General features: G+C 36.3%; 1 protein-coding gene across 1 annotated transcript in view; it reads left to right on the plus strand.

Annotated features, from left to right (window-relative positions):
• The first annotated feature begins 1,710 nt into the window (after positions 1-1,710).
• LOC109030362 (cytoplasmic aconitate hydratase) overlaps positions 1,711-18,736 on the plus strand; it is a 72,313-nt gene continuing 55,287 nt past the window's right edge. The window contains exons 1-9 of the mRNA XM_019041294.2: positions 1,711-1,976; positions 4,612-4,701; positions 5,416-5,582; positions 6,317-6,462; positions 7,300-7,369; positions 8,849-9,041; positions 10,510-10,640; positions 12,472-12,643; positions 13,795-14,012. Coding sequence (XP_018896839.2) covers positions 1,970-1,976; positions 4,612-4,701; positions 5,416-5,582; positions 6,317-6,462; positions 7,300-7,369; positions 8,849-9,041; positions 10,510-10,640; positions 12,472-12,643; positions 13,795-14,012 — 1,194 coding nt within the window. The 5' untranslated portion in view covers positions 1,711-1,969. The remainder of the gene's footprint in view (positions 1,977-4,611; positions 4,702-5,415; positions 5,583-6,316; positions 6,463-7,299; positions 7,370-8,848; positions 9,042-10,509; positions 10,641-12,471; positions 12,644-13,794; positions 14,013-18,736) is intronic.

Raw genomic sequence — 18,736 nt, forward strand, 5'->3', positions numbered from 1 at the left:
TTAGACTTTAAAATGATTCTATAGGCTTGTGCGCAGGAGCTAAGTATCGTCCTTTTTTTTTTACTTAAAATGCAAAATCTATTATCTGCCGAGATTTTTGACCTTATGGATGCGATATATCGCATGCCAGTTCGCGACTATGTCACTTGAGCTCGACTAAGGACGGTTCCACCTCTTGTAGTGGGCGACAAATTATTATTTAATTGCCGAGTCAAGGCGGGTAAAGAATGGTGGTCGCATTTCGTACCCCCTTGACATCACAGCACACGGCATCGGGTACATCCTGCTTGCATGGCAAAGCATGTACCCTCTGCGCGTCACAGCCTTTAAAATGGTGGCTCAAATTGAAATGCGACCACCTTGCATTCGAATTCGATTTTCGTCCATCCCTGCAGCTGAGGCCAAGCCGAAAGTGATCAAAGAGGCTGTCCCATTTTCCAAAGGAAATGGCCGCAAGCGATTTTACATCACAAAATTTGGTCTAATGATTTTAACTTCCGCCGCCGCGCCGCGCCAACCGCACCGTGTTTGGCGCAAGACGTGAAGTATTCACGCAGTCTTGTAGGCGCTATTCGTTTCACGCTGACCGCACTGTGTTTGGCGCAATGCGTGAAGTATTCGTGCAGTCTTGTAGGCGCTATCCGTTTCACGCTAACGGCTAACCACAATAACCGCACTGTATTTGATGCAATGCGTGAAGTATTCGTGTAGTCTTGTAGACGCTAATATGTGTTACATGCCGACTGCCGCGCCGAGGGCTTCTCTTTTTCATCTCAAGTCCTCGTCATCATTTCTCCCTAAGTCGCGCCGTTCCAGGCGGGGCAAAAAAATAATGTATGCCAGCGTCTCATCGTTTATTAGAATTTAATTTACTTTGATTTCCCTTTTTTCGTTAGAAATAAAAGTAATGTTGCACTAATGATTGGTCATTCTTTAGGTGGAAGGAGCTTTGTACCAGGTTGAACTAAGTATGTATATTGGCTCGCTTTAAAGCTTGAATCAAGGGCTTTCATTTGAGTTGTTTTTTTTACTGATTCTTGCGTTCCCTGTCACAGAAAATTCCGAAAAACTGCATTTTTTAGGCTTGAAAAATCAAACAATAAATTTTTCCACATTGAAAAATTACCATAAACAGGCTTTAATATACATGAAATGAAAGGTCTCGTTGAGAGCTTTCATTTGAGCCCAAGATCAAGTTGATCCGTTTTTTCGTTCAAAAGTTATAGCGGTAGCTGTACGTTTAAAATTTGACCCCCTTCCCCCTTGCCCCTTGGAGGGCTAGACGGGAAAGGTCACCGGATCTAGGCTTCTTCGAAGATCCGTTATTATTCCTGAAAGTACATATGAATGTAAAATTTCTTGCGGCCATTTCCTATGGAAAATGGTACTTAGTACAGCCTCTTTTGGCTTTATCATTCCCTTCGTCTGGATTTTTACAACCCTTTTATATAAACATGTGAATAGTTTCTTTGAAATAATGTTTCATCATCATGAGTTTTAAAACTATATTGGTTTCAAATTGGATGGTGTATAAAATATATACACAAGTGATTTTAATGCTCTCATTTTTCCATGTTTCTGAACTTCCCTGGAACTTCCTGTCCCAGATCCGTCCGGAAACGACCGGAAATGCACCGCGAGGCTCGACTTCCGGTCGGCCAGCGCTGACGCGTCGATCAGCTGTTCGCCGACTTTCGAGAAAACGGGAAGAAAGTGCTCTGTTTGCGTCCCGAAATTTGTCAACAGATCGCCCGATTACACGTGTGTGGAGGTTAAATTATCCGTTTACCCTGATATGATTATTCCGATTACTTGAAAGATTAGTCTCTCGTTCGGTCCCGCATTCCGTGGCTTGTTTGTGAACCTGCCGATCCAGTAAACACCGTGGGTGCAGTGCTGAGCAGAATCTCGGGACCTGTGTTCACGCTTGTAATCGTCATCAAAGAACGTGACCGCCTGACAAGTGGAAATGGCTGGTAAGAACTCTCATTTAATTTCCTTTCCCCTTTTCAAACTCGAACCTCAATCGCTGATCGGACGGTTAAAACATATTCCCGAATCTCTCTTGCTCAGACATGCATTCGTTTCTCACCTGGGTCTCCAAACCTTATCAATAGCACATGCCATATTGGGTATTCGACCGCTCATCATCAAGTGCAGCTCTCTCAAATGGGTTTCTATCCTTTCATCGGTATTATCCTGTCGGTTACTTCCATTTGCATACCATCTTTCTTAATGCTTCGAGTTGCACTAGTGCACTAGTCATGTGCTAATGATATCGCTGCACCTGCTATCTCTTATCAGTGCAAGGGTTTCTGGAGACCTGGAGGGATTAAGCGTGATTAGTCGCAGGATCGTTGATTGAGATTCTTAGAAGCTGTTTTAACCTTATTCTTCCGTTGAATATTTCATCGGAAAATCTCACCTGCTATCTCTTATCAGGACTCTAGTCTTCGTCGACCCAGAGTGCAAGCACATAATGATTTCAGTCGCAGGGTCTTAAATTGAGATTCTCTGAGGCTGTCTTAACTCTATTCTCCCAATGAGTATTTCATCAAAAAATCTATTGGATGGAGCATTATGTCGCAGGTTGTAATGTCTTCTTGATGCTAAACGGAACACCCTCAGGTGAAACAGCATGTGAGTTTTCAATCTTGTGATGTTACATAATTCTGCACCTGAGTCTGGTGCCAAGAAATGCCTCTCATTAGTTTGTTGCACAACTCTCTTGTTGCAACTTGGTCGGTTATGAACCTCTGCTATGAGAGCTTATGAAGACGGGCACTATTACCTGCATCAGTCTTGAATGCCTGGCTTTTCCTTATTGCTATTCAGCTTTTGAGAATTGGTAGGAACCAGATTAACTGTCGCCAAAAAACAGGTGATGTCAGTCAGAGGCCTTTTTAACCAATCATCCTTCCCAGATATCTCAGTGTCCCAAGCTGTTTCATTCAAAATCAACTGGGGAAAATTTCCATATCTTACATTAACCCAACGCCCTCACCTACAGTGGTGCGTTGTGCTTTGCTATGAATCAATTGATCTACCGTCAAAACCTATGGGAAAGGATTGATTATCAGGTATTGAAGGGGGGTGCGGAGAATCTTATTGTTTATCCCACACATTGTTCTAGTTGCATGTGCCAAGATTGAAGGTTGTTTCACCGCGATCTGCAGCCTCAGTAGCGATTTCGTCAAAGTGCAATTAATCATCGTGACTTGAATGGCTGAATGTATCTTTTGAGTGATTGCACGAGTAAAAGTAAAGTAGTGTTGCCCGTTTCATTTCCAAGTATTTTCAAGGCAATGAGACAAATTCATCGAAATAGAACAAAGTTGCCATTGGGAATCTTATTTTTGCACTTGAATAAGATTCCTGCAAAAAAATAAATAAGACATTATCGTCACTCAAACTTTTGGATCGTAAAATGAAATGTCGGTTACGCGTTACCAATAGAGAAAAAATGTCTTGTTGGTTAGGTAACTGATAGAACATTTTAAGGTCTGGAAGTCTTGGTAACGATAATTTCTTATATTTTTTTGCATGAATTAATGTTTGGTGACAACTTGACGAGAGTTTCAAAAATAGTTGTATTCTTCTTTTATTAGGCACTGAAATTGCTTTATATCTTAGAAAATTCTAAAAACTAAACTGGCGACACTACTATTCCCATTATTGTGAAATCACCCTTTAGTGGCTCTATTTCCCCGTGCAAATACAAATACATGTTTTGGAGGTATTTTCAGTAGCAGAATTTCAAAGGTGGCTAAATTTGGTCTCTGCAGGAGAAGTGTCTTGCCGCAATCACACGCTGAATGTGGGAGCTGAATGTAGCTTGAATGTGGAAGTCATCGGCCGGATGCCTGAATTTTGCGCGTGACGCGCAAAATTCAGCAACGATTCTCAGTGACCATCGGATAATGTCGGATTCGTCTGAACTATTCAAATAGATTTGATACACATTTGGATGAAAATAACTCAAATTAGTGAAATTTTAGCTGTTGAGCGCTGACTGTTGACTGCCAAATTCAGCGTGTGATTGCGGCATCTCCCAAAATTTGTCAAATAAGCCAAAAATACCCACCTCTCCCATAAAGTGTAGCCTTTAAGGCCTTTACATAACATCAATGAGGCCAAGCGTCAGAAAGCCATCAAGCGTTTCTTTATTGTCAAAGCCTCTTTTTCTCTTACAAGGCAATGTATAACTGAAAGAGAAATCAGAAATTTAGTATTTGTGCAAATTTTGTTCTTTTTCAATTTTATTCAACTCAAACATTTGATCATGGTTAGCTACTATGAATTTCACTCTGCATACTAAGGTAGCTTTTGTTACTTTGAGGTAACATGAGCTACCTGGTCTGGATAAAATTATAGAAAGTTACAATAATTACTCATATCTGTCCTTTTGTTCTCACAATGACCAAATGGAGAGTACTTTTCATTTATTTCTGGGAAAGGTACAACCCATGAAAACATCGCATGAAACAGATTAACGTCAGTCTCAAAACACTTCTTTTAGCGCATCCCTTTAAATGTAATTCTTTGTTGCATTGTCTTAAATTTCCTATTGCCCTCATAACCATTCATATTTTCTCTTTTTTCTATTTTCAGAGCACCCTTACCAAAAGTACATCAAGACGGTAGCAGATGGTGATAAAACTTACAAATACTTTGATCTCCCACAAATTAATAGTAAATATGGTGAGTTCTATTATTTTCATACGAACAGGCGGAAAAAAGAATTGATTCTCAAGTGCATCCGACTTTATTGTTGCATCAGAAAGCTAGGAAGAGTACATTTTACCGGGAAAATGTAATTGAGTCGCTTCAAAAGTGAAAAACTTTCACTCCTGTCTTTGATTTACTGATATACAGCATGGATGGACATCCCCAATCCTGAAGGATGTTGATATATTTATCGCCACAAGTTTGTCAGGGACGGATGAAAATATCAAAAAGAAAAAGAAAATTTTCATAGCTTTTTTGCTAACTTTGAGAAGAACACTAATTGCTGAATGTAAAAAATGCCTTTCTCAGTTGCAACATTAAAATATCTTCAACAAGTACCCACTGTTTTATTTTCTCAAAGGGTAACCAACCAAAATGCTTTCTTGCCATTTTGTGTAATTTTTTTCGAATGAGTGAAGAAAATTTCAACATTGATTTCAGCTAGTTTTCCTTTAAAAAAGTAAAACTGATGCAAAAACTTCAGTATAATGTTGCGATCTAAAGTACGCATTTGTCAACTTTAGCCATTGATAAGACTTTGATTGAGGATTTTTTTTTTTTAGTTTTAACATGTCTGTCAGGCTCTCACTGCATAGAGTGAATCTAATACTTTCACTTTGTGCCTGTGACCAAATACTTAAACGCTCATGGATTTTTTTTGATCATTCTTTGAATATTTTGCTCCAGAAAAATTACCATACTCCATCCGAGTCTTGGTAGAGTCAGCTGTTCGAAACTGTGACAACTTTCAAGTAACAACCAAAGATGTCGAAAATGCCTTTGACTGGGCGGAAAAGCAGAAGGTTGAAGGAGGTGTTGAGTTTGCGTTCAAACCTGCCAGAGTTATTTTACAAGTAAGTATAATACAGTAAATTGAAGTTTCTCTTAGCTAATTCTGAAATAAATTCAAAATGTCTCTTCAGGTTTTTTAATTTTTATTTAAGTACCTAAATCAGTGAAAACTGTCAATGCATTCAACTTCAGAGAATTAATACCCCTTTAGCTCATTTACCCACTTATGCCATGTCCTTAAAATTCTCATTTGAGATTGAAGAAAACACATATTTTTATTATTGAGTGTATCCAACAGCTTGCAACCTTACTTATTTCAGATGGAAAATTTATACAACATAGATGCTCAAAGATGTGAGAGGAGAGGAGCAAGTTGAAAATTGATGAAAATAATTTTAATGCTCAGTGATGAGGGGGTGTCAGGTGATTTTTTAAGGATGTGGAGAGAATTTGCAATTAGATCTTGATAGCACCAAAAAGTGTAAAAAATTTACTAAGTACGCTGCGAGTATGAAAAAAGTGGGCAATAATGTAGAAAGGAACTATTTTTTTTTTTTTTTACTTCATGAATATTGCACACTTCCAAAAAAGCATTCTCAAATTTTTTGTCTATCCCACTTTTCTACGTCCATTGAAAAGTGGTGGTGCTGACGATTTCTATCATTCATATCCTGAACCGTAACTCACTGTCGTGCAATGAAACAATGTTAAGTGCACTTTCAGAAATTTGCCATTCACTTGGAAATTATTATGATCAATGATACAAGTTCACGCAAGTTTTGTTTACTCCTACTAGGATTTCACTGGAGTGCCTGCCGTAGTTGATTTTGCTGCCATGCGAGATGCCGTGAAAAGTCTCAATGGAGATCCGGAGAAAATCAACCCGATCTGTCCATCTGATCTAGTAATTGATCATTCTGTTCAGGTGGATTTCGTTCGAACGTAAGCAGCATTATTATTTTATCTCTAATGTAGGAACAAGAGATTTGTGTTGATTTACCTCATTGTCATGGGGATCTTAAGGCAAGTTATTCAGAAATTAACTAGGGGGAGTTGCCTTTAAGTAAAATGCTTGAAAAAGTAAACCAACCTGACAGGGAGAAAAAAGTAATTACTAATGCTAATTAGTAATTTTCAGCAATTAACCTTTACTAATGAGAAATAATTAATAAGTTGCTGATACAGACTTTTAAAACGTAGAGAGTTTTTGTTGAAGAAACAAAAATAACATCTGAAAAAGTTACACTAGAGAGCAACAATTTTCGTGAGGATTCAAAGTTTTTGAATAGTCAGTTAAAACCTGAACTAAGTAGTGAATTTGACTTAACTAGGAAAAGTAAATGAACTTGCCATGAAACCTTGAATATTCTTGTCTTGTTGAAACTGTAAACTGAGGTCATTTGCAGTTTCTATCAAAAAAGTTGGAAGTAAATTGTAATTTTATAAAGATTTTTCATGAAAATTATTTTCAAACTTAACATTCTCGATCAGTCTAGGAAATATCAAGAAATGTAGGCCCCGATTTCTTGAAAACTCACCACCCCATTTAATGAACGCTGAACCTGTCATCATGCAAAAGGGGTTCTTTTTTGTTTTTTCCCCATTCAATTTTTCAACATTCTGTTTTGGTGACACACTTTTAATACTCCGAGGTATGTGCAGTAATAATCTAATCTCAATCTTGAAGAAATTGTTGATACTAGGCCCTTCCTTTTTCCGTGGATTGTCACATTTGATATGATATTTTCTCTTCATATAATGCATCTTTCATATTTCTAGCTCTGATGCAGCTGAAAAAAATGAACAACTTGAATTTGAAAGAAACAAAGAACGATTTACATTCCTCAAGGTTAGTATTTTTACACATAATTCTATAAGATTTAGAATAGAGGAGCGCTTAAGTATTTTTATGATTTATGCAGAAGGGGAGGTCAGTGCTTGTGTTATGTTACGTAACCATGGGCAGGGTGGAAAGTATGTGTTACGTTACACTACTTCTAAAAGAAATTTTTGTCTTAACAATAACGAATTGGAAGGTAGGATCCAATTTAGAAATACATAATCCATAGAAGAGTTGCTCTGCTTTTTGTACCAAAATGCTGAAACAGGAGCTGCAGGATAAAAGAAAGTAAATAAATAAAACAATAAAGAAAGCTATTTTATTTAATTGTCAAACTCAATGTAATTTATCATGAAATCATCCAGCTATACCTCTAATTTGATTGCGTTTTGCAGAAAAGAACCAAGTCACATCAGCTGTTGCCAAATGTAACTGGGCAATTTAATGTTTTACAAAAGAACGTTTGTGCAGATTACATTGCAAATTGAAAGAAATTAGCTTCGAACTATGCAAAAAATTCACTGAAATTAGCTCAAAAGTTGGCACAATCATCTTCGTGTAAAACACTACATTGCCCGATTAAATTTGGCAATAGCTGATGTGGCTTGGTTCCTCTTTCTTAATGCGGTCCAATTATGAGTCTTATACCGCTGAAAGTGTGCTGCGCATCTTATAATCTTCTTATAAATAAATATACTCTCAGGCCAAGTTTAGCAGAAATATATGAAGTTGAATTTTGAAAAAAAGTGAGTTGGGAGTAAGTAGTTTTGAAATCAACCAGACGCAAATTTTTTCCTGTCCTAAATTCAAAGTCAAGCGGAAATGTTTGTTGCGTAAAAATAGTCTTCAAGTTTTGTCCTTAACATGGGAGGAAGGAAACTTCAAAACCTCTTTTTCTTGATTCATACTTGCTTTGACTCGGTGAGTTTTTGTTAAACTGTGTCTACTCGAAAATTTCTCACTTTTGAAAAAAAATCTGACCTTAAGTAAGTAAGTAAAGATTTCTGTTTCTTTGTACTTTTTATCTAATCAACTTAAATTAAGTCACAATCTATCAATCTATGAACCCTCCATTTCTGTAATTATGTAATTTCTGTTTCACAGAAGTGTTTTCCTTTAAACTGTATGATGATAAGATCAAATGCATGCTGACTAGATTTTAAGTGTGATCATTTTTATTGTATTGTATAATAATAATAAAAACAAAACCTATTTTGAAACATTATTATTGTCGGAGGAATACCTGAAAATCAGACAGATTTAAACTATGTGTACCTTTGAATTCCTGGTTACTAATTCATCTTCTGAATTTTTTATTTTTTGTGTAGGTTGACGCTACTGATTTGATTCCAAACAAAATTTAGCCCTCAAAGTTAGTATTTTTTGGAAGAAGATATGGAAGAATTACTGAAAATATTAACAGTCCTATCATACTTTGGTGATGATACGCAATGTTTCAATCTAATTTTTCTTCTTTTTTTCTTGCAGTGGGGAGCTAAAGCTTTCCAAAATATGTTAATAGTACCACCAGGTTCTGGAATTGTTCATCAAATCAATTTGGAACATCTGGCTCGTGTTGTGTTCATGGATGGCGATACCCTGTACCCAGATTCAGTCGTGGGCACTGACTCCCACACTACCATGATCAATGGTCTTGGTGTCGTAGGCTGGGGTGTCGGAGGTATGTAGCAGAAGTCGATTTGTCTTTAAAAATTAAAATTTACAGGAAGTAAAAAACATGAATGCAGTTATACTATCATTGTGAACATTAAAAAGTTATTTAACACTTTCTAAACTCAAGGCTATGACAGCGTTCAAAATTTACTAGGGGATTGGAACCCATAATGGTAACTGGGAATTTAGGATATTACAGGCAAAATTGAAGTCCATCGCTCTAACTTCAGAGTCAAGTACAGAACCTTCCTTCATTACTCTCGTCTAAAAAAACTTTCACATGGTGCCAGCTAAGAATCGTCCATGTAAGGTAATCAAATTGATTGTTCTCCAAATGAAATAAGCGCCATTTCTAATTAGAGGTGTTGCTATTGCATTTATTTAGGCAACAAGAATTTCTGAATCATTAATTAATCGTCTTTGGTTTTCTGAACCAATGCTCAGATTACCAGTAGGTAGTATGATAAGTTTTTCTTGGTTTTTTTGAAAGCCTGTTCGTGACACTTAATTCATTTGGAAAATGATCAGTTCAATTCTGTTGTCGTGTGTTGTAAGCTTCAAATTTTGAGTGAATCCTTTCAAAACAACCACCAACAGTGAAAGAGGTCTATTATGACGTTGGTTTCTAAAGCCTCAGTCTTAATACCTCGACTGGTTTGGTGGCTACATCATTCAACAACGTTTTCACCTAGAAAAATGGACTGTTTTGATACCAATGGCTTTGCTGTGCTCTTTAAGGGTGGCACAATTTAATGGAGGTAAATGGACCACTAGACAAGGTGTGAATTGCAGCATTCTGATACATGTTTCTTAACTAAAATTTCACGTAGAACACGATGGGCACAGCAAAAATTATCGCAATTAACTCCTTACGAAGATATTTAATGATTCTTGATGCTTGAATTCAAACCACCCGCCCATGAAAACTCAATGCTCTGCGTGATTCACATCGTGCGCTAAACGTTATCATGACAGTCTCTGCGATATAAAAATCTGGCAACCTCAATCTTGACGCTTTGGCTCAGCTATAGAAAATTGCTGATAGTTTGAATAACACATGGTGGAAAATGAACATTGCTCGATTGAGAAGCTTGCTGAAACCGTTGTAGTGCGCGATTTGACTCATGTAGAGCTTTGAGTTTCTTGTGAGCGGGCAGTTCAAATTCCTCGTAACCAATGTGAAATAAAAATGTTAATAGCTTCGTTAAGAGTTGGTTTCAGTAATTTTCGTTGTTTGAATCGTGTTCTACGTGAAATTCTGGTTAAGGAACGTGTATCAGATCGCTTAAATTCGTACCTTGTCTAGTGGTCCATTGAATAATGAAGCCACTAAAGCCTAAAGCCACTATCACAAATACAAAGCAAGAAGTTTTTATCAAGATTTTGAGGAAAATGAGAAAGAGTTTGTAACTATCTAAATCAAATATGAGCTTGATAAATGATGTCTAGTTACAATGAACATTTCTTATGTGCAGGAATTGAAGCTGAGGCTGTCATGTTAGGACAAGCCATCTCTATGCTCCTGCCAGAAGTCGTTGGATACAAAATCGTTGGAAAACTGAACCAGTATGCCACCTCAACTGATCTTGTTCTAACCATCACAAAAGTAAGTCTGAATTATTAGCCCTCTTGGTTTTCCAAATTGATTTTCTTTTTTAAAATCTTGAATCCAATGGGCTAAAAATTTTCATTGGCTAGTCGATGGCTAACGAATAATACCGCCTATCTGCAAACTGATGATTTTGCAGAACGAAGAGAAAACTGTCATTCTTGTAATTTTAAGGTTAGACCTGCAATTTTTTCATACAGTACAGCATCATGGAAGTGCTTCCCCACAGAATTGGAAAAAACTAAAGTCATCAGCTTGCGTATTTTATACTGTAGAACGCGGCAAAGTTGTTAACTCTATTTTGCTAAAGTTGTCAGTTAGGTGGTATTGTTCGCTAGGCCTTGTAGTGTAGCTAACAAATACTCATTGCTTTTCTCACTTTACCAGAGTTCAGGTCTACAACTCAAATGAATTGGCTTGATTCCAGCAGAATAATCCAATTTGCATAGTCTCTCAAGCCCCCAAAGGATTTTCTTGTTGACTGGCAAAAATTTCTGCAGATAGGAATACTCAAGGACACAGGAAATCGCAGCACTGTAAGAGGTTGCTGAAAGAGAATGTTTTCACAAATATTTAAGTCAATTATGTAAATAATGTTACCAAAAAAAAAAATCTTTATCAAGTTGCAAATTTACATTCTATAACAATTTATTTATACCAACAGCTCACATCTAAGAAATGTCTCATGTTTTCTCTATAATCATCTCTCTCTACAAAATTTGTTCAGAAATAATCCTCTTAATATGAAACCACACTTTGAAACACGGTTGGTGGTGTTTGAAATTTTGAAACACAGCAATCTATGCACTGGTTTACCATTGGAGTGTTATTTAGTAAGATCTGTTTGTTTTGAAATGATGTAAAAATTAGAAAGTCGACAAATTTTTTGAATGACGGTAAGCCTTCTTGCTCTGATCAAGATAAACAAAATTTTAAATCTCATAAATGAAATTAGAGGGAAATTTTGAAACACAGCAATCCATGCACTGGTTTACCATTGGAGTATTATTCAGTAAGATCTGTTTGTTTTGAAATGATGTAATGTATGTAAGTCGACAAATTTTTTGAATGACGGCAATCCTTGACCATCTGATCAAGATAAACAAAATTTTAAATCTCTTCAATGAAATTAGAGGAACATTTTGAAACACAGCAATCTATGCACTGGTTTATCATTGGAGTATTATTTAGTAAGATCTGTTTGTTTTGAAATGATGTAAAAATTAGAAAGTCGACAAATTATTTGAATGATGGCAATCTTCGACGATCTGATCAAGATAAACAAAATTTTAAATCTCATAAATGAAATTAGAGGGAAAAGTTGTGGTGAAAAGTGAGTTTGTCTATGTTTCACTCATTTCTATTTTTTAATGATCTTGTTTTACTCCACTTCATTTTTTTATTCTCAGCTTTTCCTCACTAAAGTGTCAAATTACTTAAATTTATCAAAGGGTGTTGTTGGAAATGATGGATCAGAGGAAGTGCTAATAACTATTTGTTCCAATTTAATCATGAGTCGGAAGAAATATGTTTTTAGATTACGAAAAGCTCCAAAAATTTCTGATAGAGGAAGAGCAAATTTCCATATTTTCCCCGCCTTTACAAACTTCATCTGTCAGCCCACTTTCTGTGTATTTAACCTTAAACATCTTTATAAGAGTCGCTTGATCTTCCTCCACAAAATTGGAGTTCGTTTGCCGAAGTAAGAGAAATAAATTTATTTATTAAACCTCTTTCTAAATATGATTTTTCAAGGTTTAGTAACTGTCATGATAATTAATTTTATCTACTGCTCTAACTCTAAGTACTCTTATCTTTTTCCTTCCAGCATTTGAGACAGCTAGGAGTTGTCGGCAAATTTGTAGAATTCTTCGGCCCAGGTGTTGCAGAGCTCTCAATCGCTGATAGAGCAACAATCAGTAACATGTGTCCCGAGTATGGTGCCACAGTAGGATTCTTCCCAATTGATGTAAATAGCTTGAATTATCTCCGCCAAACAAGTAAGATTTATTATTGTTCCCCTATTATCTCAGTTTGAAAGGCAATCATCAAGAATGAATGAACTACTTTTGCCTGCTCATTTTGTCAGCAGGACAAGAATATTAGGAAGTTTTTTAGCGAATGTATCCCCTGTATTTTTCTCCTGAATATAACATCAAAATTACTCCTAATTTCAAAGGATCAAGCAATAAAATTTAAGGCGCTGAGAAGTATACTTCTTAGTTGCAGTGTTACGGAATCTTTGTCGCTTATTTATGTCTTATAGAAGAATCTAATGGGTGAGTTCTTGGAATTTATTCCATAGAAAATTGAATCAGTGAGAATGAAAACACGCTAACTTGCAAGAATGAAAATATTCAGGAGATACAAAAAACTTCGCAGCAGGTGAAAAAGCTGCCATAAGAAAAAAGCTTTTCGGTGTGAAAGACAAGTACTTGAGACACGGCCTTTAAAGTGTCTCAAAGAAAAGTTTTTTCTCCTGATAACCTGTCCACCTCCTGTGCTTTTTTTGCGTCTCCATAACATTTTCATGTCTCCAGTTGGTGTGTTGCCGTTCTCACTGATTCAATCGTAGAATCATGCAGTATATTTTGTGAAAACTTCAATGAAATGAGTTTATACACTTTCTTTACAATAAATGAAATATTTGTGGAGACTCTGAAACACAGCATTCAAGAAGTGTCCTTCTCGCACTCAGCACTTCAATTTCTGGTGACATGTTCCAGCCTAGTGTTCCTTAAATTTCATGTCCAAAAACCTTGAAAAATTAGGATGGTCAAGGAAACTGGTCACTTGGTTAAATCATATGTAATTTAAAAACAAAAAGAAATGATCCTCTATGATTTACCACAGAAAGTCAATTTAACGGAGTATGTAGTATTTTTACTGATTATACCTTGGAGAGAAGCGCAACAGATTAACATTTACAGCTTTTTTAAAAAAAATCATGTTATTTTTTCTTTCTATAAGTCTTTTTGAATGGAACAAGTCATTATTGCAGCAAAAAATTTCAATAAGTTAAACCAAGAACAATTGATCAATATCAAAATTTAGGATAACAACCATTATTATGGTTCAGTATTAATAGCTGAATCGTGAGTTTCAATTTTCAAAATTGCAAAAGCTTGAACCAACTGTTTGTCTATTCCAGATCGCGGTGAGAGAAAAGTACAACTGATTGAAAAGTACCTGAAATTAACAAATATGCTGCGCGACTTCAACAATGCAGACCAAGACCCTGTGTTCACGCAAGTTGTGGAGTTAGACCTTTCCACCGTTGTATCATCAGTCAGCGGCCCAAAACGACCTCATGATAGAGTGTCCGTCTCTGATATGAAGCAGGACTTCTTGAGCTGTCTCACAAATAAGGTGAGTCTTCAAAACCTATTAGCATGCTCATAAAGACGCCACTGTTCCTGAAATACTGCAAAATGACTCCGGAAAGATGCAACCGTCTTTTCGGATTAGTTACTTTATTCAACAATTCTTTTGTCCGCGAATTTACTTATACAAGAAACTCGTTCAAGAATAATGAATGAAAAAATTTGTGCACTATTTGGAAATTTGAAAGTGCGAATCAGCTCGTAAAATTGTCGGTTTGGAATTAGGTGAAACCATTCTGTGTTTTATGACAATATGATAAATCAATCATCAGTCTTGAATGGAACATTGAATCAAAATGAATGTTCATATTGAATATCTTATTGAAATTTTGTTCAATTTTCATCTATTACTCCGAGGTAGATTCACTTTCTCTTGTTGTGTGAGTACAATCGTAAAATCACTTATTTTTTTATTTTCTTCTCTCTACAAGCATTTCCGACTTTGCTTTTGTCCATAAGCGGGAAAAAAGTAAAACTGGAAATTGAATTTCGTGAAACTTTTCTCCAATCGTTTTAAGCACTTGATATACACCTGCACCTGGTGCTTGATAAGATTGATAGGTAAAAAAAACTTTTGAAGATACTACCTATTGAAACATCTGCGGAGTTGTAGAGATGTGTGTTGCATAGACTTTGACGTAGTCTGGAGTGGAAGTTTATAGGTCGAACTGTGTTGATATGGTCCTAGCCCATGCAGCGATATCTACCCGGTGATGAGAAAAAATACATCAACCTTGATATTTACCTCTGAGTGGTGAATAGAGACCAACAAGTTGCTTCTTATTATGTCCTCTAGTATTTATCATCAACTCCATGCTTGTTAAATTATGAGATTCGGTGTCATTTCCTCAACTCATCAGCGGTATGTAACCGGTGATGAATGCCACACCTACCAATTAAGGACCGCTGACGAGCGCAAAGAATGTAGGTGTTTTTACTCTGTATGAAGCACTTGTCCCTTGAATCATGAATTATTTTACCTATAGTTCTTCCACAACAATTTTAAACTTCAAAGAGAACTTTGTCGGTAACACTGCACTTTGCTAGAGAGATCCTATCAAGAACTAGAACCAGCTTTCTAAATCAAATTCCTCGAAGCACTGTATAGCTAGTATTTGTTGGTGAATTCAAATAATGGTTTTTAAATTAAAAGTCAGACTTGACTGATACGTGTAATTAGTTAAATGATCAGATTCGAAGTGATTGTTAAAAAGGAGGAAAAAATACTATCACTTCCTGGATCTATTGAAACATTGAATTGATCAATTGGACTGCATTTTGCAATTTGGAACTATAAATTCTGGCCCGGTTTAAAAACAACGTATGTGCCGTTAGTTTCCCTATGCACATAAGTGTTTTTCCAGATGAGCTAGAATTTATAGTTCCAAATTGCAAAATGCAGTTCAATTTATGATTTATAAACTATCCAAAAATTCACTACCCACTTCAAAAATGCGATAACTGCCTTGTGTTCTGCACATGTTCATGTGTCAGTTTATGTTCGCTGCTCTTCTGAATTGCCCGATGGTGTCTATACAGGTGTATTTTGTTCCAACATCTTCATGAGGCTCTTAGAGTTGAAGAAGAGTTGCGATTTTCACTAACACATAAGCAGCGATTGATATCCAGTGATGATCACAACTCGACATCCACTGGGTACAAAATGCCGCTTAATGATAGTGACCTTGATGAAGTGAACTCAGAATCCTGGTAGTAGTAGATGGCTCGTTTTGAAGATGTTTACCTGTTTATGCAGCGATATTTACCCGGTGATGAAGCAAACATCTACCTTGATATTTACCGCTGCACAAATCAAGGCAATAACTTTTTGCAATGATGTTCTCACCTTATTGCCTAATCTGAAACAAAGAAACTAAACAATTGAAACACAGACATTTTTCGAATGTAATATGCTTATTCGGGGAGCAAACTTCTCTGAGATGAAAGCACCTGTTAAAAAATAAGTACCTTAATGCACATTACTGAAAACTTTACATTTTTAAATACTTTTTTTTACCGTAGTATCAAGGTCAAATTATTACCTAGTTATTGATGAAGCCATTTAGATTTTTCTTAAATTAGTAAGAAATCAAATGCAGGAAAAATCAAAGTTGTAAATAAAACAAATCCTAATTTGCATTCGAAAAAAAGGAAGCAAGGAAACCTAAAAAACGGGAAAATCCTACAAATTCTGTAGTTTTTTTCTTGCCAGCGCTTGACAGGAAAACTACTAATGTCTGGAGAAATATTTTTAGTCTCAGTTAATTTCTATTATTTACACATCAGCTATACTACTGGTTCAAATGCTGTACAAATATTTATGAGCACAGATTCTCTTACAAGTATCACTTCTCATGAAATCACAAAACCTAAAGTCTATACGTCGGTTTAGCACAGGATATTTGTGTCGGTGATAATTTACGCCAAAATCCTCAGACAATGCATGAATTCTTGTCCGAGTAGTCCGTAATTTAGCTCTCTTTGGCCGGCTTGGGAACAAGATGTTGTTGATGAAATGTCTGCTTCCAAGCAGCGATATCTACCCGGTGATGAGAAAAAGAACATCTACCGCAGTATCAATCACTGCCTGAGAAGTAGCTTATTTTCTGCTTGTTTGGAGATTAGTTCCTCCGTCTGCCAGAGTGATGCATGTCCTCTTGCCTCTTCCGATGCGTCCTCTGCAAGCTGCTTAGATTTCAAACTTCACTGTGCCGATGATTCGGAAAGGAAATTGGAATTTCTTTCGAAAGAATAAATTATTCACTGAACGTCATTGCTTACTCCTTTATAAATAGTGTGAGAATAGTAAAAATGTAACACCTGAAAATAATTTTGCTTGCGTTACTTTAAGAGAGATTGAATTATATCGAAAAAAGAATCTACTGTTGAAACATTTTTTGATTGCTTAGCTTTTAAAAGCAGGAGATAATTTTGTTTAAATACTTGTTACTGATTACAGAATTCTGTATCTGTTTTTTAAGCATGCAGAAGTTTTCCAGACTCCTCTAAAAATGAAGATTGAACACTCTAGATTTTACATTAAACTATCTGCTCTTCTTTGGGCATCTTCATAATTGGACGTATTTCTGTCAAACGGAACTATGTGCATTATGACATGAGTCCCGATATACATATATTCTCATGGGTCTCATGGCTCATGTCTTAATGCACATAGTTCCGTTAGACAGAAATACGTCCAATTGCCAAAAAAATTCATCAATTTCCTTGTAGAACACAGTCTCTGAAAATAATATGATGCTCTGTGGTCGAAACTCTCTCCTAATAATTTTTCCTGTCATCCTTGTCGATCAATTCTTCATCCAATCGAATCACCATTCGCTGTAGATCATTCTTGATTTCAGGAGCGATATCTACCCGGTGATGCAACCAAATAAAGCATCGACCGCAGTATCCACCACTCCTGAGCATCCAAGAAATTTTGGTTTGAATGAAAATATTGAGCGGTTTCTCAGTTTTCTAAAAATGATGAGTAGTGGATGTTTTGCTCATTTCAACAGGCGGCGATAAACACCCGGTGATGATTAAAAAGTACATCAACCGAGCGTTGACCTCCGCATGTTATAATGGCTTACTAATATCTTAAAATTTTTTCTGGGTTGATCATGAAATTCCGTCTTGAGAATCATATTAAGAGGTTGGTAGATGATTGCCTTTGTTAAATTGTTCTTGCTTGGATTGTTGTCGGTACGATTTGTTGTGTAATTGGTTGTGAGTCAGTTCTATCCTGATTTCAGGAGCGATATCCACCCGGTGATGTGTGTATTAAAACCATCTACCGCAGTGTTTATCACTGCTAAAGGATCAGGGGGAAAATCTAGTGTTTGTTATTATATTTCTCAGCTTTGTCCCTTGCTGCAGCAGTGAAGTTCTCTTGAAATCCTTTTCTTCATTAATCGTTATGCTCAACGTCGTGAATTTCATCGAATTCTGAGTCAGAATTAAAGAATGAGGAAGCAGCTCTGATCGAAGGATGACAAAATTTTGCCCCCTTTGTGGTGTGCCATGGTATTATTGGTTCCTTGATGAATTAGGTTGGACCACCTGATTTCAGTAGCGATATCTACCCGGTGATGGAAACTATTCAAATCATCTACCGCAGTATTTACCGCTACCGAAAATTCAGGTAAGTTTGATGGAGTGACCTTGATTTCACCATTTGAAAGCATGTGAGCTCCAATGCACTTAAAAAAATTTGAAGTGTTTAAGTTCACAAATATTTATGATGTTGCTAAAAGGGAAACAGGTATGATAACACCTGCAAAAGTAGTAAAATTGAGCAAGTGAAACCTAGAGAAGAAGTCTGTCAAAATTTTAAAAGCTCCCTTGCATATAACGTATCTAAAGTAGAACCATAGTTCTATCTCAGTTCTTTTCAACCCAATCTTAACTCTGCGCATGCACTTGAGCGCAATTGCGACTCGGTAACTGTGCTTTGAACTGAAGTGCAGAGTGAATAATTCTGTGATTTGTTCTCAAACTATGGTTCTGTCTTCGATATTTTTATTTTTACTTTTTTTTAAATGAGAGACAGTTTTAAGGTTTCTCTAAACACTGTTACACTTTGTCTATGAATCTCTTCTCTCCTGTTCTGCCTTAAATTACATCCCAATGTTGGCATAACTCATGAAAGTTTTAAGCATCATTAAAGTTTGTTGATTTTGTACATTGTAATGCCAATTTAAAGCTCTT

The sequence above is a fragment of the Bemisia tabaci genome, chromosome 9 (genome assembly GCF_918797505.1).
Source record: "Bemisia tabaci chromosome 9, PGI_BMITA_v3".
In the NCBI taxonomy this organism is placed as follows: Eukaryota; Metazoa; Arthropoda; class Insecta; order Hemiptera; family Aleyrodidae; genus Bemisia; species Bemisia tabaci.